General features: G+C 43.8%; 1 protein-coding gene and 2 long non-coding RNA genes across 4 annotated transcripts in view; 1 reads left to right on the top strand and 2 right to left on the bottom strand.

The window, feature by feature from the left end:
- Positions 1–19,462, bottom strand: part of MGAT4D (MGAT4 family member D) — a 39,747-nt gene extending 20,285 nt beyond the window's left edge. For both annotated transcript variants that reach the window (XM_083571409.1, XM_083571410.1), the window contains exons 1-4: positions 19,280–19,462; positions 6,890–7,051; positions 3,609–3,749; positions 255–388 (exon numbers count right to left, since the gene is read on the bottom strand). In XM_083571409.1, coding sequence (XP_083427535.1) covers positions 255–388; positions 3,609–3,749; positions 6,890–7,051; positions 19,280–19,370 — 528 coding nt within the window. In that variant the 5' untranslated portion in view covers positions 19,371–19,462. The remainder of the gene's footprint in view (positions 1–254; positions 389–3,608; positions 3,750–6,889; positions 7,052–19,279) is intronic.
- LOC310742506 lies at positions 19,328–20,213 on the top strand. The gene is made up of 2 exons (XR_014538477.1): positions 19,328–19,456; positions 19,532–20,213. It is a non-coding gene; the product is annotated as an uncharacterized lncRNA (long non-coding RNA).
- Positions 20,214–25,114: 4,901 nt separating this feature from the next.
- Positions 25,115–25,249, bottom strand: part of LOC310742614 — a 3,636-nt gene continuing 3,501 nt past the window's right edge. Inside the window, exon 3 of the long non-coding RNA XR_014538612.1 lies at positions 25,115–25,249. This exon is cut by the window's right edge and continues 857 nt beyond it. This is a non-coding gene — a long non-coding RNA (uncharacterized lncRNA).

The following is a 25,249-nucleotide window of genomic DNA, read 5'->3' as shown; positions in this document are numbered from 1 at the left end:
ATGTATCCACCTCTTGAGATCAGCTGGCAGAGTGCAAGTTGAAAACAAACAAACAAACAAACAAATAAAATTCTCTAATGTTGCAAAGGGATAGAAGGGATTCTGGACCGTGGATCCCAACATACGTGGGCCAGGACTGATGAGAGTTGGTGCTCCATGACATCTGCAGGGCCACAGATTCCCCACCTCTTATAGACAAACACAGACTGCTTCATTTTCTTTCCATAAACAAAAATCATTTCAAGCTAACTTACCTCTGCTACAAAGATAATTATCATACAATGCTTCTTCTGATCTTCAGACAATCCACTTAAAAGGGATTGCAGTGTGTCCATCAAATAGCTTTCCTTTTCTCTTCGCACTGTTGGAACACCTATTACCACGGCCACTAACATCAAAAAAAGGGGATTTAGTTGGACAATTTTTTAAATCAGTACAATAAAAAATCATTTTCATTTTCATAACGACACAACTACATATATTACTGACGTGATACTATTAGCGTCCTTAGGCGCAGAAATCAGAAGTGAGTTTAAACCGGTAAGAATAGAAATGCATATTCTACGTTGGTCATAATCCAACACTAAGTTAGATTTTCTAACTTTGTGTTAGAGTGTGGTTTTAAGTTTTGAATCCAGGTCCTCCTTTTTTGGGAAATGTTGTGCATTCTCCACTAGCTGTCCATTTTATTAAGCTCGTTCCCTTAATTTTTGACTTCCCTTTAATATGGACAAATTAACCCCCTTATTAACCCCCTTGATAAGGAGGATCTGTAATATTTTATAGCTAGCAGTGGTAACTCATATGCTGGTGGCGGAAGCATCACAGCAAGAACATAAGGACACCCTGCTATATCAGGCCAATGGCCCACCTAGTCCAGCTTCCAGTTCTCACAGTGACCACCCAAATACCCATGGGAAACCCACAAGCAGAAACTGAGCACAAGAGCACTGTGCCCTCCTGTGGTTCCCTGCAAGTGGTATTGAGAAGCATACAGCCTCTGACTAATGTTAGGAACATAGGAAGCTGCCTTATGCTGAGTCAGACCATTCACCCATCTAGCTCAGTATTTCTATACTGAGCGGCAGTGGCACTGCAGGGTTTCAGGCAGAAATCTCTCCCAGTCCTACCTGGAGATGCTGGGGATTGACCCTGGGTTCTTCTGCTTGCAAGGCGGATGTTCTGCCACTGGGATACGGCCCTTCACCTACTACTCCACTAACATCTGGGCAGAATTCTAAAGCAGTTTTGTGCAGAGCTGTCAAACACAAGCCTTTTACAAAGAATAGCACAGAGCAGACTCCCTGGAAAAGACCCTGATGTTGGGAAAGATGGAGGGCACAAGGAGAAGGGGACAACAGAGGACGAGATGGTTGGACAGTGTTCTCGAAGCTACCAACATGAGTTTGACCAAACTGCGGGAGGCAGTGGAAGACAGGAGGGCCTGGCGTGCTCTGGTCCATGGGGTCACGAAGAGTCAGACATGACTAAACAACAACAACAACAAGCACAGAGCAGTAGAACTACTGTGAGGGCAAAAGGAGATAACAATGCACAAAAGGTGCATGTGAGAGAGACTTGAAGCCTGAGAAGACAGACCAAAAGAAGGGCCTATCTTCTGTATACTAAACAGAAGCAGCAAGAGAAAAATGCAATAGTCAGAAAGTTGCCTATTGTGCTTTCCTCCTCCTGCCAAGGTTTTACAAAGCTTGGAAATTCCGCAACTACCCCCTGGACAAACCTTGGATAACTTTTAAAAAGTGGCACTTTTACGTTGTCTCTCTTCTCATTCTCTTTCCACCCCAGTCTCCAAGCAGTGTGATGGTCTAGGGGTTCAGTTACTTACCCAGGTTTCCTGTTTCCTTTAGAAATGAGGCCCAGCAGAGAATGTGGAGTTCCTTATGATTTGTAGTTTATTTACACGTATATACAACTATGATGGAGGGGTTCAAAGCATTACACTCCAAGGAGGTACCATCTCTCCAGGGGCAGATTTTTGGTCTTTCAAATTTCAGCAGTGCCCTGTGCAAGACCGACATTTGGTCTCTCTCTCTCTCCCCCCCCCCCGCCTTCTGTTCTGCTCAAGTCACTACTTCGTAGTTGCGAAGCTCTGCGGCGCCCCCTACGCACATCTCCCAGAGCAACAGAACCAATCATGCTGCCCTAAATCAGCCTCTGGTCTCTCCCACTACTGCAGCCTCCGATTCAAAACAGGCTGCCCATATTGTGCTCTGCCCCCGCTCTCCAGCTTGCTGTGTTTAACAGACTGCAACCTCTTTTTCCTAAGTCACATCACCACCACTCAAATCCTAAATTTAACGCTGCTTTTTCTTTGCTCACTATCACTCTGTGGAAAGAGGGGCTCCACACCTTTGCTGTCTGGCACAGCTAATGCCTTCTTTACAGTTTTCTTAATGGTGCTTCCCTTTCCCTTTGTCCTTTTTTTCCTGAGCCCAGAAAACTGGCTTGGCCTGTATTTATTGACACTGGTAAAATCGACATCTGGCAGCCCATCTTAATTCTCCAATTAAACTCCAACACCCACTAGACTCGGGAATTTAAGGGAGGATCTGGCACCCAGGAATTTAGGAGCAATGAGGCGCCCGCAAACTCATAACAAATATGATTCTAGGAATATATTACAAAAACTGTATACACCCTGACTTCCCTGGTGAAAGGGCATGATATAAACATAATTATAACCACTGGTCTGGATCCAGCCTCATCCTTTCATGAACAGAAGCATTTCTTCTGTTTGCAGATGGTCCAGTGGAGGCTCCTGCTAGAGCAGCCTTTCTCAACCTGTGGGTCCCCAGATGTTGTTGAACGACAACTCGCATCACCCCTAGCTAGCAAGGCCAGAGCTCAGGGATGATGGGAGTTGTAGTCCAACAACATCTGGGGACCCACAGGTTGAGAACCGCTGTGTTAGAGGAAGGGGAAAGGTGATACCCCTGTCTCCCTGCACACCCAGCATCACCTCTTATGGAGTTCAGGAGCAGCTACAGGAGGGAGGAGGATTTGGCAAAAATTGTGCACACCCCTTCTTCCACTTGGTGTATCATGTGTGCAGAGTTTTCTGCTCACTAGAAATCTGGATACAACCCACTATTTCCCACAAATGCTAGTCACTAGGCAACAGCACAGCAAAGCAAGCTATGTGATAGGCTATATGGCAGATCTAACACCACACTTAAAGCTCTGCAAGTTTGCATTAGCAGGGCAAAAAGTAAGTGTGTGTGTGTGTGTGTGTAGTTTTGCTGAGGGTTGCAGCCCACCATAGCAAATTCCTTCACTACTGCTTTCAATGGTGGGGGGATGAAACTGTAGTGATCTGCAGCCCAGCAGATCACTACAGTTTCATCCCCCCCCCCATTGAAAGCAGTAGTGGAGGAATTTGCTATGGTGGGGCAGAGCCCCATTTGCCCATATGGACCAGCCTCCACTGGCAGAGGGAGGCAGATAGGCACACCCACCATGTCCTAACTCTTTCCAGAAGGCTGTTCTAATCTGGAGTTTAGGGTTGTTCTCCAAATACAAACAAACAAACAAACAAACAAGCAAGCAAGCAAGCAAACAAACAAACAAACAAGCAAACATATTCTCACCCCCAGTCCTTCCTTGTCCAATTACAACATTTGGATAAATACCATCTTCATGCTCCTGGAGATGAGGCAGATAGTAATGGATATTTGAAAGATGTATAGGGAGCTTGTTGGCGAGACTCAACACGTTCAACTTCGTAGAGTCTTAAAACAAAAGGAAAGAAGAGCTTTGGAACTCAACATCGAAACACTTAAATAACTGCCTAAAATGCCAGCATGCTCAGAGTACTGAGATAGTACAGAGTACGGCTGATAGCATACCAATAGGTCCAAACTGCACGCTTTAAAAGCATGCAGCTTTATGGTGTAGCATTATGGCATAAGGCCACTATTCTGAAGCAGGCCTCTCCCACCCACCCCCTCCAATGTTAAGCTTAAGAATGCCATGCACCTTCTGCTCACATCTCATGCATTGGCTATTGACTGGAGCTTACAATTGGGTCTCCCAGGCTATGGGCTTAGGAGAAGTCCTTTACAATTTATCACATATACATATTACTCATACAGTGGTACCTCGGGTTACAGACACTTCAGGTTACAGATGCTTCAGGTTACAGACTCCGCTAACCCAGAAATAGTACCTCGGGTTAAGAACTTTGCTTCAGGATGAGAACAGAAATCATGCAGCGGTGGTGCGGCAGCAGCAGGAGGCCTCATTAGCTAAAGTGGTACCTCAGGTTAAGAACAGTTTCAGGTTAAGAACGGACCTCCAGAACGAATTAAGTTCTTAACCCAAGGTACTACTGTACTGTGAAACAACTCATTTTGCAGCATGATAAAGATTTTACCAGGGACACAGTGTAAATATCATTGAACTCTGTGAGATTTACTTCTGAGTGTACAGGCATAGGATTGCTTTGTAAATTATTTCATGAGTTAGATATGACATTTATTTTTAAAGTCAGACCATGGGCGTAGCCAGGGGGGCAGGGGGCAGCTGCCCCCTCCTAAATCAAGCAAATCAATAAAAATACTTAACTGAGGTTCTGCCCCCCCCCAACATGAAGCCTGCCCCCTAACATAAATCCTGGCTACATCCATGAGCCAGTGAGTGTTGCCTTTCATCCAGTCATTGCAAAACAGTGCACAAAACCAATATATAGTGTCTCTCCCTAGGTTCTTCTGGAGATAAATTCTGGTGTCAAAGTTTGGCTAAAGGGGAAACACATTAAGGGAGCTTTGCACAATGTAAGTTATAGGTGGCAAGAAGGTTCCATGCTCCTGAGTCCTTGTTCCTGTTTTTGCAGCTTAATTCAGACTTCTCTGTCCCAAAATCATTTTTTATGTCATTTTGGCAATTCTCTGTGATAGACTCAGTGTGGTGTAGTAGGTTGAACAAGGGAGACCAGGGTTAAAATCCGCACTCAGCCATGAAGCTGAGTGACTTTGGGGCAGTCACTGCCTCTCCTCAACTTAACCTATGCAACAATAACCGATGCGATCAAATAAAAACAAATAAACAGATAGCACTGCCTATTAAAGTTAGGAAAGGACTCACTGGCAAGAAATCTAGTAAAATTCCCTTATTGAGTTCTGGTGATAAATTGCTGGTTAAAACACAGGACAGAAATGACCAATGGTATGCATTGACCTAAGGCTGATATTTATTGCATGTGGGTTCATTGTGACAACACAGCTACTGGAGGTTGTGTCATTTTAAAGATAGAAAGCCTGGAGCCAGGCCTGTGCAGAGCTTCTCTGAGGCCTGGGGTGGAAGTCTTGTTAGAATGAAGTTATAAACTCAAACAAAAAAGCAGCCGGTCCCTGGCAGAGACCCCCAGCCAGCTTAGCCCTCCGAGTCCTGGGGCAAGTGTACCTGGCTGCCCCCGCCTCTGCATGGGTCTGCCTGGAACACTTAATATTTTTTAAGATACGGGTTAGATCAGAAGAGGACTAATAGAGTCAGAAGTACTGCTAGACACTCTCCTAACATAGCTGATGGCAAAGTTAACAGGTACGTCCCTTAGGGAGGGAGCTGGATATTCCTTAGACTTCTGAATGGGGCAAAAGTAGAGCTTCCACAACCTCAACTAAGGGTGATGTATAATCTGGTTCTGTCTGTGTGGTTGAAATGGGAAAGTGAGGCAGATTGGCGAGACACAGAGAAACACTGAGAGCTGATCTGATCTGGGGGAGTGGATCTGGCTGTCTTCTGGAGACTTCACTTATTCTCAACCTGTATATTTGTAAATAAACTCCTAGTTTTAAAATGCTGTAAGCCTCTAGAAACTTCTTTCCAAAATAAACTGGTAGGCACTGCACTCTAGAATGTCTCGTGGCTCTGAAAAATTCAGGCAAGCGTTACAGTATATACTGTACAAACTTTCCCTTGTATAAAATTTTGTGAACGCAACAATTTTTTTTCAGACTTTAGGGGGAAAAGACACTTTGCTGGGTGGGCTGGGGGTAGATCACCACGTTCTCTTTCCCAGACATACCCAAATAATTTATAAGAGGCTATCATTTAATTGAAAATTAGAGAGCTGGTTTTGACCTATAAAGCTTTAACCAGCTCAAGACTGCAGTACCTCAAAGACCACTTCTCTCCATAGGAACCTACCCTGACCCTGAGATCACCCTCTGAGGCCCTTCTTTGTGTGCCTCCTCCACAAGAGGTCCAGAGTGTGGCAACATGATAGTGGGCCTTTTCTGCAGTGGCTCCCTGTTTGTGGAATGCTCTCCCCGGAGAGGTTCAGCTGGCACCTTCATTATGCACGTTTGGGCACCAGGCGAAAATGTTCTTCTTCAACCAGGTTAACATCCAACACCCTTTTAAATGTGCTATGGGAGGGGGTGAGGTGGGATTATTAGTTTGTTTTTATTATATATTTTGTGTTCTTTTAATCTTGTATTTTTATGTTGTGAACCACCTTGAGTTCTATGAATGAAGGGTGGCATACAAATTTAATAATTAATATCTATCTTGTAGTTTCTTATAAAATACTGCATTGTGATGTGTCTCCTCCACAAACCAGCTTTGATCAGAAATGAGAAAAAGAATTATTGAGCTGTGTTTTCAGCTGGTGTGTACACAGCCTTATTCTCTGCTTTCTTGGATTTCCCTTATGCCTTCTGTTCCCCACCTCTGGGTCTTTCTGACTTCCCACTGCCCCGCATCGCATCACATGCTCCCATTAAAATCCACAGACCTCCATTAAGATCCATGTTTATTTTCTGAGAAAGTAATGACTTCAGGTTACAGACAAAGTTGTACAGGTTACAAAGTTGTTTAAAAACCAAAAAAAAAAACAAACAAACAAACAAACAAACCCCTCAACACAAACCTGTAAAATTTCCGGAAGTGCTGGCTAGCTCACCAATGAATTGCTTGATTTCATTTAGGACACTGTTCAGCTCTTGGGATCTTTTTTTGTTTTCCTTTTCAGCAAAGAAGAGTCTTTGGCGAAGTTCCAAAAGCTGTCTTTGGTTCAAATCTAAAACACTTCCTGCAATTGTAAAGGCAAATTATCTGCTTTGGAAGGAAGTAATTCATTTCCTTAAGTAAAAGAAGGGTTAAACCTTTTCAGACTGATCATTCATTCATAGAAGGAAGAGTGGAAAATACACACCCTTTTTTTAATCCTTTGTGTATTTATGGATTTATACATAAATGCACTTATTATTTTAAGCAATGTGTAAACATAAACTAATCTTCACAAAGCTCACTCCTCCTCTCCAACCTCCCATAAATCTGGATTATTGACCATGCCTTTCCTCACCAACACATAGTCAGACTATAGATTAATGAGTCTATTGTGATTTATGCCTCCCACAAGTGCCTTACAATGAACCTGTTAAACACTGCTATTACAAAAGCCTGCTGATCATTGAACAACATGTAGCTGAATTCCATGCAGGTTTTGACCTGAGGAAACTTAACTAACTGGTAGTGGAATTTCTAATTTACAGCAGCAGAATGAGGTCGAATTCAGAGCCTGCCTTTCAGTAGCGCTAACGGAACAGTATGCACACATCCAAAACAGCCTGTCTTCCAGGGGTGGCTTTTAAATATTGTATAGCACTTATTGAATTAATGTATAATTAATGCCCTGTATAAGTGTTTACTAATCGAAGCAAGTCCCTGATCTGCCCATGTCCCCATGGTTACCAGAGCCATCAAGTAAGTAGAAAATAGTGACAGGGCACTACTTTTAGGGTGCACATTGTTGCTTCTTCAGCCCCAGTGACTGAACACCCTCAGTCAACAATATATTTTACATAGTTCTTTGGCAATAATGACACTTCCTGTTTCTTTCCCACTTCTGAAGCCCCCATATCAACAAGAGGGATAAGAAGCAGCTGTTGCACTTGCCACAAGTGAGCAAGAGTTATTATCCAAATGAGAAAGGAACTCAGGAGAACTGGATTTTTTAAAGCGGGGTGTGTGGATATCCAACATAGCGTCTTGTTCCAACTCAAACAGTGTTGACAAAAGTACTTCCTTCTACCGAGCTAGCATTGAACTGACTATGTAAAACAGGTGAGCTACCCAGCTCAGCGGCACTTGATTTCTGCTTACGCAACCATTTTACAATCTTGTGTGCATTTACAATGAGTGATAGGTCCACTTCCATTTATTACTGCTCATGTGTGCAAAGTTACTGCCTACATCACCTTATATAATAAAAGCTTGTTAAGGACTATGCCTCCAGTTGTTTCCCTGTTCAGATGGAAATTTGACATATGCAAAGTGTACAGACGTCTGGCCTTTGATTTTATTATCAAATCTGAAGGTGGAGGCTGTACATAAAAATACTAGGTGAGGCCTTTGGGCAACAACATCATTATGTGAAGCTCCTGCAGCTGTGGGAATATTGTTGTTGTGTTAATAGTTCTTGTATATACCTGGAGAGAAAAAAAATATGCACCTATGTTCTATATATAGATCTACTAATGGCTAACAGCAATTCTCTGTTGGAGGAATGCAATTTTAAGGAAGAATATAACCAGACATAGTTCAAAAGAAAAACCTTACAATGTTTTGGACAATCTTCCTGAGCATTTATGTCAAAAAGATGTTTTATCACACACACACAATATAATAAAACCACTCAGTGTAGAAAAAAATCACCCGTGCACACATGGAAGTATGAGAAGTGCTGCAGAACAGTCAGCATGGATAACCTTCTACAGCTGTGTTCTACACAGTGCTTTTCTCCTCAGGAGCTGAGGAAGTCCCTATTCAAAACAAATCTCCTGGCCATGATGAAAAAAATTATGATAGTTTAAGTGTGAGAGGTGTACAACTAGGCGGGGGCACCAGACAACAGTTGAGAAAGGCCAGAACATCACAGTCGAAAATGTAAGTGTAAAAGACAGAGACAGAGTATTTCTACACTAATACTAGAAGCCTCTTGAGTCAAGATGGGTGAACTGGAGTGCTTGGCCTTAGAGAACAAGATTGATATAACAGAAACCTGGTAGAATAGAGAGAGCCTGCAGGACTCTGCTTATAGATTTTAATGTTACCTATGTTCGTTGATTCCACTGAGGGGATCAGACCCTGTGTGAGCAGAATGCTGTCCAGTCTGGACACTGTACCATGGCGTCCAGATTGGAATGTATGGCTGGTGTCTCCCGGGTTTTGCTCACCCCAAATGTCGTAGACACCCCTGTTTTTTTAGCATTTTTAGTAACTTGTAAGAGTCCCTAGTTGTTGGGGGTTTCCTTCAGAGGAAAGTTGCCCATGGGATTGTAGGGTGAATGTCTTTCAGGGATATACCTTTCATATTTAGGTTGAGGTCCCCTCCTAGGATTGCTTCCCCTTCAGAGAAGGAGAGGAACTTGTTTAGTGTCTTCTGGAAGAATTCTAGTTGTTTCGAGTTTGGGGCATATATGGAGTCGATTGACAGTTTAATTTTGCCATCTAGTGTCCCTTTAGCGAAAATGAATCTGCCTTTTTTGTCCTTTAGGACTGTTGTGGCAGTGAAGTTCAGGTCTCTACTGAGTATTATACCTCATGCAGCCCATTGTTGACGGAAGCGGGGGTCACTCAGGAGTTTGCTCCCTTTGGGTGGGTTGTGTATTTCTTGTAAGAAGGTGATGTGTGGTTTCATGGTGTTTATGTATGAGGTGATGCGTTTTCTTTTTATGGGGTTTCCCAGCCCCCTCACATTTAATGTAATTGCTTTTAGGCTAGCCATCTTGCTTATCTAGTATGTAGGGTGATTCCTTGCCAACCCGTCCAGGTTGTCCTGTGTCTCTCACTTTGTGTTGTTTAAGGAACCAGTGGGGTTGCGCTGACCTAGCGTGTGGTGGGTGGGGGATTAGTGGGATTAGGATCAGATTTGGGTTAAAGAGTGGGGGATAGATTATAGAGAGTATCCTATATGTAGTCATATAGGTGTTTGTTAGGGGTATTTTGGGCCATCTGGCATTTAGCCGGTTGGTCCTAGGTCTCAGCTGGTGTGGATGGCCTTGTTCAGGGGCAGGCCATCCTCCCTGTTGTTTGCAATAGGGGGTGGTCAGTGAGACGGTGTTAAGCGTCTTTGTGACGCCAATGTCGGGTATAGGGTTCATAAGCAGTGTTGCCAATGTTATTAGCAACATGTTGGTGTGGGGATGTGGGTGTTGGTATGCTCTGGTGCCACCATTGTGCTGATTGGGTGTCAGATTTTAGCCTGTTTGTGGGTTATTTTATCAAGGTTGGAGAAGTTGTTTTTCCTTAGTATGGAGTAGGGGGGTGCTGAAAGTGTGGGTTATGGGTTTTTGGGTGGGGGGGATATGGTTTGAAGTCATCTGGACTGGCGTTGGGGTGGGGATCTCTGTGGAGATGCAGGGCTGGTGTTGATGGTGTTGGCTATATTTATGGCCTAGGGGGAGGGGGGACGGGGGAATCACCAGTCCTTCAGTTCGATGTGTTTTCTGGGTGCTTCATTCAGCTGTGGTTGTTGTTGTTGTTGTAGGGTTGTCCATCTGTAATGTGTTGGTTTGGTTGATCCTGGTCTGTTGTCTTGTGCTGTATGTTCAGTGGGATGTTTCTGTGCTTGGTGGTGGTTGGCTGTACTGGTTTGCATTGTTGTGTCGCTTCTGTTGCTTCTTTTTCCTCTTTACTGTATTCCAATTGTTTGGTGGTGTTGTTGTTTCATCGTGGTGGTCATGACTGCCACTTGGTGGGTCTGTCGGTTGCCATTCCAGTGGAGGGTCAAGTTCAAGGTTCTTCAGTAGTTGCAGGGCTTCAGATATGTTGGCAGCTGTGTGTTGTGTTGTGTTGGTTGTTACTATAAGGCGGAAGGGGAAGCCCCATCAGTACTTGATCCCTGCTTGTTGGAGATGCTGGGTGCATGGGCGTAGGTTTTTCCTCCAATTTAGGGTGTCCTGAGATAAATCCTGTAAGGCCAATATGGGGTTGTCTCCGTATCGAAGGCTTGTTGTTGAGTTTCTGAGGTTGTTTCATACCTCTTCTTTCTTTTTGTAGTGTGTGAAGCATACAATGATGTCTTGTTGGGGGGGCGTTGGGTTTCGGCATAGGTTTTAGGGCTCTGTGAGCCCTCTCCAGGTCGTTTACCTCAAGTGTCAGGTTTGGGATTGTATTTTTCAGCCAGCGTACAATTAGGTCTGCTGAGCTTTTCTCCTCCACTTTTTCAGAAAAGTTGCGGGAGCAGATGTTGCAGCATCTACTACGGTCTTCAAGGTCTGCCTGTTTGATTTTCATGGCTGTATTTTCCATTTCTATTATTTCCAGGTGGCTTTCCAGTTTAGCCAATTTATTATTGACATGTGTGTTCTCCTCTCGGTACTTCTCTATTATTCTTTCTTGTATTTGGTTCTTGTTTTCTAGAGTTTCCACTTTGGAGGTCATGTCACTGAACGCTTTCAATAGTTCTGTTAGTCTCATTTTCACTTCCTTCAGTTCTTTTTTTGTTGCTGGGTCGTTGTCATCTTGGGGGGGTGTTGTGTTCTTGGTGCTGTTTGCCATCTCCCTGGTTGTTGTCATCGCAGTCTCGTTGGTGCTTTTGGTTTCAAATCTGCTTGGCATCCTCTTGGAGCCGGGTGTGTCGTGATTAGGAGTTGTGGTTGTGGTGGTTCCTGGGTGTTGCTGAGCTGTTAAGCTGAACAGGCATTGTTGACTGGTGGCTTTTACAGAGCGTCTGGATTAGGCGGTGATTAGTGTCCCATCTGGGCTGTGCTTTAAGGGCTTCTCTGGGGTTCCCGCAGTCTCCTCAGCAGTGTTGCCGGGGTGGGGTGGGGCAGTTGAGCAGACAGATGAGTAAGCCAACAGACAGACGGTTCACGTAAAGGGGTTGGTAGGCAGGGGTATGAGAGATTGGTGGGGTAAGGTCAGAGGGAGAGTGTATGTTTGGGGGGGCTATTTGTGGGTGCACCTGTGTGTACACGTCTGTGCACAGGTACTCACGAAAGGAGTATTGGGGTCCAGTCAAGGGTGGAGGGAGGGGTTAGGGGTTCGTAGTAAAGAATTAGGAATTTAAGGTTGGCAAGGGTGTGTTCAGGAGCAGAACCCAACAAAGCAATGTAGATGTTGAAGGTGAAAAAGGAGGGGAGGGAAAGGGGGAGAAGCAGGGGAGGGGAGGGATGGAAGTCAGAGTAAAGTAAAGAAGGGAGAGAGGAAAGGAGGGAGGGAGATAAAGAAAGAAAGAAAGAAAGAAAGAAAGAAAGAAAGAAAGAAAGAAAGAAAGAAAGAAAGAAAGGAAGAAAGAAAGAAAGAAGTAAAAGGGGGGAAGAGACAAAGAAAGATGAAAATGCTTGGTTGCAGTGGTGGTTCTAGTTATAGTATGAGGTAAAAGACCCCTGGGGAGGGGGGATTGCTAATGAAAGTGTGTGGGGAGGTATGTGTATGTAGATTTTAGGGTTAGGAGGGTAAGAGGGACTAGAAAAGCAGACTAAATCAAAGAGGGAAAGCAGGGGGTGGGGAGGGGAGATGAGAGATCTGAAGATGTCGAAGTTGTGATGCCTGGCAGTAGTATTTGTATATCAAATGCCAAAGGTAAAAATAATGTAGAAATGAAAATATATAGAAAGCCCTCGAGAGGGGCAAATATAATACAATAATGTATCTTTGTGTGTGTGTGTGTGTGTGTGTGTGTGTGTGTGTGTGTGTTCTTTTAAAGAGAAGGAGGGGGAAAGGAGGAAAGGGGGAAGGAGGAAAGGAAAAGAAAGGAAAAGAAAAAGGGAGGGGGGAAGGGTACTAGTGGCGATAGCACTGATATGAGGGGGAATATTTTTATTTTATTTTAATTTTTAGAGGGGATGGTAATAGTTGCAGGACAGTGGGGGGAAGGTAAGGCTCCCCCCTCAAAAACAAACAAACGAAGAAACTAAAGGGGGACTAAGAGGAAAAGAGGAATAATAATGATAGTAGTAATAATAAAAAGGATTTTTTGGGGGGGAAAGGTAATAATAATGATGATAAAAAATAGTAATTGAAAAAAAGGTTCCCCCCTTTTTTCAAAAAATAGAAATGAGGGTAGAGAATTGGATAAAAATAAAACGAAATACAGAAAATAGGGAAAATGTGTTAGAGAGGGGTAGATTGTCTGGTAAAAATAAAGTAAAAAATATTGGGAAGGATGGAAAGGGGGCAGCAGCAGCAGCAGCAAAAAGCCCCCCCCCCTTTTTGGGAGGGGATGGAAAATGTGTTTTTAAGTAATATATGGATGTATTTTTAAAATGGTAGTAATAATAATTTAGTGAAAGGGCTGAAGACTTGGGGAAGGGGGAAGGGAAAAAAGGGGGGTTAGAAGGGGGTTAAAATATATGAAGGGGGAAGTTTTATGTATTAAAAAAATTAGAGGATAGAGTTAATGATAATAATATAATATAAAAAGTTGATATATATGTTTTAAAAAAATAGAAGGAAAAAATAGTAAAAAAAACATGCACACAAAAAGGAAATAAAAAATTGAAAATTGAAAAAGGCGAGGTCTTTTCCAGCAGGTTTCCCTCTGGGCTTCAGCCTGCTTCTGGTGCGCTAGCCATCCAGATGGATGGCTGGGCATCCCTCTCCTCCTTTTCCTCAGCTTGGCAGCAGCGACAGGGGTTTGCACAACCTTCCTCTTGCTTCCTCTGCCTGCTTTTTAGTCAATCCTTTTCTAACTAAATATCCTGTAATGATACCATATTAGAAGACTGCCTTTCTAGATAATCAGCTCTTCAACATGCAATTTCATTTTGTTTCCCCCCTCTCAAATCACCCTATTCAGTTTCACGTAAGACTCTTAAGAGTAGCTCAAGATTATGTTTGTAGAAGATCTACTTTCACAAGGAGAAAAGCCGTAATAAAACATGTATTGTGTTTTGTGAATGCCTCATGTAGCACTTGACAATTATTACGGATTTATTTGGGAGACTCATGAATTAGTTTAGTTTCCACACTGGCTCACTGCCATTCTATGGGGACAGATTCACCACTTGGAACATCAACCTAAACTTGACGTGAGGGAGGCTAGCTAAGAGACTGCTACCCAATGCTTTAGCTGTCTGTCTTGTTAGGCATTCTTGTGTGCCACTTTTCAATACTACCCCAATTCTAAGCACATTTATGTGGAAGAAAAGCTGGTATGTTTGAATCTTATCAGTCCGATTTGCTTGTACGTCTACTTGGGACACACTGCAAACTGTGGTTTGAGTGGTATGTACAGATGGGGATTATATTTATTAAGAAGTCAGGAAGGCAAGCAGGAACAAAAAGCAACACCCAAAGAAAGAACATGCAGTCTTTTTGTCTCATATTTGTTTAAAATGCCTATGTCAACTTGACCCAAAATGTCACACACAAGCTAGTTGGCTAGTGCTCCACAGTTAAGTATTTGTATTTACCATATTTTTCGCTCTATAAGACGCACCAGACCACAAGACGCACCTAGTTTTTGCTGGATGAAAACAAGAAAAAAAATATTCTGAATCTCAGAAGCCAGAAGAGCAAGAGGGATTGCTGCGCAGTGAAAGCAGCAATCCCTCTTGCTGTTCTGGCTTCTGTGATAGCTGTGCAGCCTGCATTCGCTCCATAAGACGCACACACATTTCCCCTTACTTTTTAGGAGGGAAAAAGTGAGCCTTATAGAGCAAAAAATACGGTATATCTCCATTTGTTCTGCCTTCTATCTGCCTGGCACCCTCCTACTTTTCAACTGAATTTCTGCTAGTTGTGTATGACAGAACTGCCTCTTGTTCATAATCTAAGGATTGGATGTCCCAATTTCTAAGAAATCCTACAATAATGGAACAGCTTTGCATTACACTGGGACCAGAGAGACGCCACCATTCTGTCACTGGAACAGACACCATCTCCAACACATCCTTGGACAGGAAGGAAAGGGGAGGGGAACACACAACCAGAAAAACAAAATAAAAATGGTGCTGCAAGCCCTGCCAATGACAATCAAGCAGTGACTATGCCCACATACAGAGGTACCCAATGAATACACAATGAAAGCCACATACTGCTAGCACATGCACCCCTGCATTACCGCATAAATAACACACATGATAATGCCACAGTGCCTCTGCTCTCCCAGTGCCATTGGCACAACCAGCCAAGACCCCACTACTGCAAATCCCAGGAATCCCTACAGGCAACCTCCCTTAGGCTCCTGATAACCACTGTTTTATAAGCACAAGGAGAGGAGAGCCTATACAACATAATACACACATAGCTCCCTGGGCAGAGAGCCTGGAGAGATTGCATACAGAGCTCCTGAGATAAGGGTTCAAGACCCACCCTGGGAAGAAAATACTCTTTCCAGAAGCAGTCAAGGGGAGCGGCCAGGGCATGCAAGTGCAGCCACAGACACACTGAGAGCAGCAGCCTTCAGTGCCCCACTTACAAGGCATAGGATTGGCAGGCAGGAGATATCCTTAGTCAACCCTGTGAAGGAACAGCAAGGAGCATCCTGGACCCTGCTTGTCATGGGATTAACACAGAACATAGTGTGGGATGGATCCTGTACTTGTGGGAGAGTGACCAGGAAACACAGGGAAAGAATAATGAGCAATTGTCAGCAGCTGGAACACACAGTCCTTGAACCTAGATGCACAGTGGATGTTTGTGAGGCAGTGAGAGGGATGGTGGATTGGTGCCACCTGGGTGCTCAGCCAGTGTTCATGCCACAGTCTCCTTCCTGTGGAGGGAGACACTGTAGTGATTATATATGTACTTCCTTTTTTATGGTTGTAGTGAAACACTGTTTGTAACAGCTCTTTAATTTGCTCCATGCACCCAAGCTGTGATATTGCAAGGCAGACGCACTTGTGAGTGTTTAGCCAGCAGTGGCAATGGGTGCAATGGAGAGCCTGGCTTTTGGCAGCAGAGAACTTACCTACATGAGCCTACATGGGCAAAGAGTGCTTCCCCTGTGTGATGAAGACAAAGCTCCCCACTTCTGGGTTGGAAAGAGTATTAAAGCAAAATAGTTTAGTCTAGACACAGATTCCCAGCTTTCACTGTTAAAACAACTGGAATGGGGGGAGTTTCTAGCATTTGTAGAACCTAAGATACAAAGCAAAATGTACAGGCACTATTTTCCTCGTGTAAAAGTAACTAGCCTGATGTCACCTTTCAGTGATTTAGTCCCCCCACCTCAAAAAAAAAAAAAAGAGGTCTGCAGATAGGTATGGAATTTTGTATTGGATGTTTGTGTCTTGATTCCAAGGTGAGGTATCAATTAAGGTTATAGCGGAGAAATGTTAGCAATGTGCTCAATTTCCCACATGTGTTCCACGTGCAGGCAGTTTTGTGTCCTTTCTCCTTGTAAAGTTCAATGAGACTTAATCCCATGTATATATATGACTGAATGTCCTAGAGTCACAAGTACAGTAGCACAAAATTAGTCAATTTAAATCTCGGGGGCAAGAAATATATCGACTTTCACTTTGCAGTTAAGCCAAGAATGTTAAAATCAAAAAGAACTCTTTATCTCTCATTTACATAGAGTAGGACATAACATATTAGAACCTAACAATGATCTCATAAATCATGCTCACATGCTTGGTCACTACTGATATTCTCCAAATTTATCTATTTAACTAAATTAAAAGCAGCATAACTTAAGAAAACATTCATACAATGGCTTGGATCCTAAGATAAGTTAACTTTAGGAAGTTCATGGAAATAATATTTCCCACCTCTTCCCTCCCCAGTGGCCACTTATGCCTCCGCAAAGTCTCTCCAGACAGTGGGGGCCCTCCTGAGCAATGTGGAATGGAGACAGGGGAAGCTTCCTTCCATGAACTTCCTCAACTTACTTATCATAGAATCCAAGCCATACTATATATATCATTTTCTTTCCTCCTTCCTTCCTTCCTTCCTTCCTTCCTTCCTTCCTTCCTTCCTCCCTCCCTCCCTTCCTCCCTCTCCCTCCCTCTCTCTCTCTCACACACACACCCTCAGCTTTCACCTGGTAGCGACCATTCCAGGAAGCTTCCTCAGTTGGAGAGATGGGAAACCTGGCTCATTCCATCAGCTCTGGTGAAGGACCAGCTCTATCAGGTGTCTCCCATCCCTGAACCATTTTCATTCCAGCTGATCATTATAAGAACTATTTAACTTTAAGAACTGCCCCCCCCCAAAAAATTGCTTTTCTGCCTCTTTCCTCCCCATCCTCTTTTCCGTTTGTGTTCTGTCTCCTAGATTGTAAGCCTGCAGACACCATCTTGTTTTAATTGATAACATGCAAGCTGCTCTGAGAGCCTTTTTGGCTGAAGAGTGGGGTACAAGTGCTTGTTGTTGGCATCCATCTGTCTCAAGGGACAATGGAGTGCACATCTGGGGTGAAGTCAAATTGCTGTGTTAGCAGCACCGAAGTGACCTCCTTGGGGCACAAGCCTGGGCAGTGTGTATGGAGATCCTGAGCTGCCCAGATGACAAGACAGCAATATCAAAAGCAATTACAATGTGAAAAACTGAAGTCTCTGAAAGTCTTTGGAAGTCCTTCAGTTTGTTAGTTTTTATGTTTTGAATTAGTCCATAAAGTTTTTCACATTGTAATTGTTTCGGGCCATCGTGTTGCTCTTGATATTGCTGACTCATATTTGATATTGCTGACTCATATTTTGCATCACAGGGGTTTGTTTGTTTACCCATGGTCCAGAAGGAGCCATAAAAGGCACCATCCAACTGTCTGAGGGACTCCACTGCAGATTTGTGTAGGGCTTACTTCTTAGGCTTTTTTCTTCTCCCAAAGATATCCCACAAGGCAGCAGAGGTTTAGGATCAGAGATGGGCTACCTCCCCAGAATGATGAGCCCCATCTGCCCCTCACTTCCCTCTACATGATGTGCAAAAACTGCCGCCTTCTACTTAACCATTGGACCCACTATTAGTCTTGTGCTCTCAATCCTTTACAGTCTGTCTTCACATGCAGGAGAAGTCTTTAACTCACCAAGGGTTTGAGACCCATCAGCTACCCTCATTTGGTTTAGCCCACCAGTCAAAGCCATTTCCTGGTGTGCGGATACTGATGCATGTTGACAGCTTCTAGGAGCCACAGGTGAGAACTGAGTGCAGGGTGGGGATCAAAGGTGGACAAAGTACCCCAGAAGGAGCACGACATGTTCCCCACCAGAGTTACTACCTCTTCCCTAACACCCCATACACCCCAAGGTACAAGTGCAATAAATAAATAATTCCACTGAAGTTCATGGAGTGAATGGTAATAAGAGAAATCTATTACTATTCTTTTACCACCAAGTGGCAGTGGCACAGATACAAAAAGTAAATATCCTCAAATCCCACAAGCACTCTAATTTTAAAATATTTCTATAGAAGAGCCAATTTGAGTGATTATTCTGGGCATCAACCATCACTGTGCATGTAGCCAATGCAATGTCTCAACAATTAGTAATTAGCAGGAAAAGCTGTTTGGCACATCACTGTTCAGCCCCATTAGGGTGGCTTCAGTGGCATGCTAGTCATTTTTGTGTCTGCCATACATTCATTATTCTGGGCCACTACAACTTTCTGAATTTGGGTAAGGAGTAAAAAACACACCCACACATTCATAGCTGTCAACGTTTCCCTTTTTTTAAAAAGGGAAATTCCCTTATTCCGAATAGGATTCCTCGCAAGAAAAGGGAAAAGTTGACAGCTATGCACATTGCATCAAGTGTGATTAGTGACTGGCACGCATTTAAACAGCTGCGTTGTTGTCACAGCATTCAACGAGCGGGTTGTCCGCACAGGGTGTTTAGCTGAAGACATCAATTCAAGACATCAAAACCCACAAACCACGCAGCAAAGTTATGCAGCTCTCCGTGCTAATCTTACTTCGTCCATACGGCAGAGAAAATCGCTGGCACCCCGCAGATGGCACATCCCACAAAAGGAGTTCAGGACCTATAAGAGGCAAACGCCGTCCAGACGAACCCCCGGGGCCCGGAGAGCAGCCCCCGGCCGATCAGAGCCAACCGGGACCTGGGCTGCTGCTGGCGACGAGCGCGCACAGCCGCCGCCCGCGCAGGTGGCGGTTAGCGGGAGTTGGGAGCCGTGGCCCGGAGGCTGCGGAGCGCGCGGTCCCGCGAGGAGCCTGCAGGTGCGCCTCCTCAGCCCCTTTCCCTGGGAGAAGCGAGGCGCAGCAGTGCCGCCCGTCTCCTCCGAAGGGGGCCCTCTTCCCTCGTCTCTTTCCCGCCAACCAGCCAAGCCCTCCTCCTCCTACCCCAGGCCGGGCCGGGGCGCGCGCCAGCAGCAGACTTTCCTCCGCCCGCCTTTTCCCGCTTCTCACCTCCGCTCCCGCTCCGGGCGGCGTACCAGGCGAAGGAGAAGAGCGCGCTGAGGCACACAAACGTCAAGGCGCTGGTCAGACGGAGCCTCATTTCTCGGCCCCCCGGCGAGGCTGCCCGAGGTCCTCGGCGGCGGTGGCGCCTCGAAGCGCTGCTCTGCCGGTCGCCTCACCGCCTTTGTTTGGCTTCGTGCAGCTGCGTCTCGCTGTCCCGCTCGCCCGCGGTGTTTTGCTTGACGCCCTGAGGCGGCGGAGGCTTTTCGTGTGTGTGTGTGGTGTTTGTTTGCTCCCCTCACGCTTCGTTGCCCCTCTGGGAAGAGTTATTATCTGGCGAAAGGCGCCTGGCCAAGTTCACAGGTGCGGGGATCCGATTCCGCGCTTATCTCTCTCAGCCTTGGCTGCTGCTCCAGCAACGCAGGTCCAGCTCCTCCTCAGCTCTTCCTCGCGCCTTCAGGAACTTGTGGCGCAAGGCATCGACCATCTCTCTCTCACCCAAGAGCGACTGAAATGTTTCTGGCGCTTCCCCGGAGGGAATCGCTGGAGCCGCGAGCCCAATCAGAGAAAAGGAGTCGCCGCCGCCGCCGCCGCCGCCGCCGCCCCTCCCTCCCGCTTTAATGTATAAGTCAACAACCTGTGCAACCTGCTTCGCTTCCTCGGAAACATTTGAATTGCAGACCCTGTGGGCAAGTGGCCAAAGTGAGAGGTTGGAGAGGGATATGTCTGGCGCCTGAATTTTAAAAGGCAGCGATACCCGCCCTCATTCTTAGATGCAGTCGCGAGAACTTCGGCACATTTCTGTTCGAACGCGCGGAGTATTGTGACGTAGCAATTCCAGGGGTTCGCATGTTGACCCGGGCAACTGAAACTTGCCATCAAAACTGCTGCAGCTCTAGCTATGGCACTTCTTTGGCCCAGTAAAGCATACCTTCTTGCGTCAGTGTTGTGTTTTTTTTAAGCGACTCTTTACAAATATGAATGGAAAAGTATCCCTTGTTCACTGATGCAGCTTTTTCAGATATCTGTACTGCTGTTTGAATGTGGTTTCTATATCTCAAGTATTTTCAATATTGCTTTATAAAAACTGAGCAAGTCCTTCTTCACGGCAAGGTCAAGGTACAGAAGTCATAGGGAAATTAAAACCAGCATTGTGACCTTTCGGTCTCGGTGAAGGACCCAGAATTCTGCAAAGCCTAAAGAAGCAGAGTGCTCCATTTGTTTGATGAAATGAGCATTTTGAGGTTTAAAAGTCAATATTCTTTTTCTTTGATTTTCACGTAAGTTCTCACTGTGTCAATTGCACTTGCAGTTTCTTTTTAATCATTCATTCCAGTTCTAGCCAAAACATGTAGTGTTTCAAATTTATCCTAAATACAAACATTAATTGCATTTCCATCTTGAAAGTTCAATATGCTCTCAGGCTGACACATTGGCAAGTCTCCAGGGAAAGTTGTAGAGCAGCAACTAAAAATGCTTATGTGTTCTTCCCGCATGGTGGCAGGAATGCAATAAATAAATGCACCATTCTTAGACAACTGAGATTGTGACAGGATACAGAGGAGGAAACTGTTTCGTATATATTTTAGATTCTGCCGAAAGTATCTTCTGCAAAAGGCACTTTGTAGCAGGAGCACTTTTAAGCTATACATTAAGCTACTTAACTTTCATCAGTGTGACCTTCCTTTATTTAGCAGTTTACAAGGACAGTTTTACTGCCCCTCTTAATAGTCATTATAAATCATAAATGATTATTATTTGTTCATGGTACCCATGAGTGTACTAGAGTCTGTAATGAGCAGCATAAATAGATAGTCTGCCCTATAGAGCTTGCAGTGTGATTTCTGGAATAGAAAAACCCACTGAAAGTGAAGAGAGAATGGGAACAAAGGAATTCTAAACAGTTACCGTATTTGATGCCTCTGGCATATATAGTAAGACCCATCTCTTTATTATTAGCACATAATTATCATTGTAGCCAATTAAGTATTTAAGCTGTGCATTATTCACATTGTAGAACATTATTGTAAGGTGTGGTTCAGTTTTATAAACTAACTACACAACTGCATATTGTACAATGTGTCTTTTTTCTGAATAACTAAATCAAGGTGATTCAGTTTTCAAATTTTAGGCACGCTCCTGAAGTAAAGGCAATGGTAAGATTTGACAAAAGACAGGTATATTAAAGTATATCCTATATATGTTGTGCCTATTTCTTTCAGATGAATGAGTGCTAGGCAACATCTAAGTATAGATAAAAATTTTCACTGATCCATGAAAAATCAGACGGGTATTGGACCCCAGAGCTGTGTATTTGAATGTACATTTTACTATGTACATTTAGTTGCCAAGGTTCACAAGCAAGTATGATGCAAATAGATATCATTATCCTTGTAGAATAATCCGTGTAGAAGGCATGGTCAAAGGTCAGGATTAAATATTGATTAGTATAAGTGAAGTTCTCTGAAACCACTGACACCAGCTTATTTAGATTTAGAATAGCTAGTTTCAATACCAAAAATAAAGGCTCACTGCAAATTGATTCTGCATTATCCTAAAGTATGTTCATTTGAAAAAAAATGTAAACAGATTAAAGCAGTTGTGGCAATGTGGGTTGTATCCACATCTGCCAAATGCCATTGTCGGTATGTGTACATCAGGGTCAGCAAACTTTTTCAGCACTGTCCCTCAGACCTTGTGGGGGGTGGACTATATTTGGGGGGGGGGAATGAATGCATTCCTATGCCCCACAAATAATCCAGAGATGCATTTTAAATAAAAGGACACATTCTATTCATGTAAAAACATGCTGATTCCCGGACCATCTGCAGGCCAGATTTAGAAGGCGATTGGGCTGGATCCGGGCCCCGGGCCTTAGTTTGCATACCCATGGTAAACACAATCACAACTTCCTTCTTCATTCACTGGAGCATGTGCAGGGGGAAAAAGGTGTGGATAACCTAGGGGCAGCCTGTCCCATTTTGTCACAAGGCAAAACGGGAAGGTGCCCCCTGCCCCCTGTGGCTGCCCCTCCACTGAAGCCTTGCTTATTGAGGTTGTGCGGCTTTGGCTTCCTGGTTCTGGTGAGATCTTGTGAGAGGTCTGCAATATTTTGGCAGAACCTGGAAGCTGCAGCCACTTCTCCTGTGACAGTGGCAGTGTGCAAGACACCTTAATTAAAGAGACCCTCACAGTCAGGAGGAATGTATTTGATACTTGAATGGGCCTCTTGTGGGAGACGCACTGATTGCAACCAGGCACAGATATGGAGGGTGATGTGAGCCTGCCATAGCTTTTGAGTTACAGTCCACCATGTAGTGGGAAATGTGGATTTGCTGCTTAACCAATCAACAGACTTTGTGATGGAAAACTTGTGGCAGCTCTCTCTTGTCATCCAGCAGGTGATGCAGAAGGAAAAAAACTTTCCCCAAAAAGGAAATGCTACCTGTACCATGAAGAAAGCAGGGATTTACACTACTGATAGTGTGAAAGGCAGCAGGAGAGGGGTGATCAGTACCAATGATGGTAGTGGAGGTGAACTGGGTGGAAATACAGGACTAGTGTACACACAATAGTAGATAGCATGATGAGTAGCATAAGTATCAAAATGAATGTGGTGTCCAACATAGATGACAATCTTTTTCTTGCACCAACAGTTGGTTCTAATATTAGAAGCTGGTGACAGAAAAGCAGACAGAAAGCAGACACAAATGGCAATGAATCAATCAGAAATTATGCCATTGTCATAGAAGCAGGATGTTGACCCAACTCAATGTGCCCAACATTAGGCAATCTGTCTCATCATTTAGTGTGCTGAACATCTTTGTTTAAGTTTCTACAACAAATAATAATGACATAAATATAATAATATACAATTAAAACACACATAATTCAAAGCAATTCCATTTATAAGCAGTACCAAACAGCCAAGAGGGAGGGGGGAAAGATAGTCTCCAAAGGGTTTGTGAGAACAAATGGGTTTTCACCAGCCAAGAAAAAGCCATTAATGTTGTCACCATTTATGCTTCCAAAGGGAAGGAGTTCCATAAATAAGTAAGATTGCAGACTGGAAACATCTAAAGTATCCATCAGGTTCTGCCTAATAAGAATGGATGAGAAAACATTCTCTCACTTGGTGATTCCAGTGCCTATGTGATGTTTGCTCCAAACTTTGTTATATTTAGGGAAGCTTTTAATGTTTGACAGACTATTGTATTTTAATATTTTGTTGGAAGTCACCCCGAGTGGCTGGGGACACCCAGCCAGATAGGCAGGGTATAATTATTATTATTATTATTATTATTATTATTATTATGCCTTTTGATTGCTGAATGCTTCTCCACCTATGATTCTCCCCCTCCTGACTTCCTGGAGATAAAATGGGGTTGTCCTCCCTCTGTTCTTTGCCATTCAGCTTCCTATTCACCTTCTTATGGTTGTTGGATAGATTCCTCATTTAACAACCTTGCATCTATATGAGCCAACTAAAATATCTGGACACTCTTTAGAGGCAAATGTATATAAAGCATATTACAGTAATCTTACCTAGATATTATCAGGGTATGGATAATGACCAAAATAACTTCTATAAACTCACAGCTGGCTTACCAGCCAAAACTAAGTCACTAATACAATCCTATGCATGTATTTTTGGATACATGTTTCCACTGGCCTGGTTCACACATAACACTAAGCCATGGTTTATTATCCAAAATTCAAACCCTTCTCAAGGCTTGACTGATCATGCTAACGCTTTCAACTCTGCCTGGCAACAGTCTCTTTTCTTACCCCTGAAATTATGTACAGGAAGTGCTTTCCAGCTTTGACTCACTCCTGTGCTGCAAGGGTAAGGGAGTTTTAAAGATCCTGTGGGGAAACAATTAATTGGGGGAGAATGCAGAAAATGCAGATGCGAGCTTTGGTGGGGTGGGAATCACAGTTTTGAGAAAAATGTGGAAAAGAAAACAAACAGTTTGTGAAAAGTGGAGATGGAGGGGAGACAGGAAAGAATGCCTCTATTCAGCATGGTCCAACTTCCAGTGTAGCATAGTGCACACAAGGAGTTAATGCTCTTTCTGTATGGTTTCTCCTTTAATAGGGGGTAGTGTAGGAAAGAGGGATCATGACTGGTTTGGTAGTTGTTAGTGATCAATGGCAAGCAGGCTGTTGAAATGGGACATACTGTATGGTGAAGCATTATTGCCAGTGCAAGGACTCCATTGTGTGAAGGTACTTTGCTCAAACCTCCACCATAGTTTAAAACCACAATTTCCCTCTCAGTTATCTCATTTCTGCCTTACTCAAACACCAACTGCTATTTTAAACTACCACTTTTTGCATCAGTGCGGCTCCTTCCTCATTCCCATACCATGACTGCTGCTGTTATGCAAACCTGCCTTCACTTTTGCTCTCCTATCTTGCCCCGACTTCAAGCAAATCCAGGATTGTGATGCAGCACTACAATCCTCCAATGGGGGCTACATGATTATAGCCTTCCATTTTTATGTATATAGGAAAATATGATGTGTAAATATGTATTACAAGTGATAGTCTCCAACTGAAGTAAGCTAAGCTGTATTAGAACACAGCCAACTTCCCGAACCCTGCCCTAGCACTGGAACCAATGTCAAATTCAGCTATTAACCAGCAAAAGTTCACTTGAAAACACATGGTTATCAATAAGACTGTATCTGAATCAGGATGCTCACCTATGTGAACTGCAACATCTCTCTTTACACAAATGTCAGAAAACCACAAAAAAAACCTTTATAAAGACACCCTAAAATGTGCTGCTGTATCCTATGCACTCAGAAATAATAGTACAAAGGATTACAATCCAACTTGGAAGTTAGAGGGCTTTGCTTTCAAGCAATAGAGCTGAAATCTATTATAGCAGCCACCAAGCATCTACAGTGACAAATGTTTTATGCAAGACAGAGCAGTGCATGGGTTAATGTTATTTCATCATCTTGTTTTTTA

This window comes from Podarcis filfolensis (assembly GCF_964270895.1).
Source record: "Podarcis filfolensis genome assembly, chromosome: 9".
In the NCBI taxonomy this organism is placed as follows: Eukaryota; Metazoa; Chordata; class Lepidosauria; order Squamata; family Lacertidae; genus Podarcis; species Podarcis filfolensis.
Note: the sequence above shows the minus strand (reverse complement) of the source record. Positions and strands in the feature narration are given on the sequence as shown.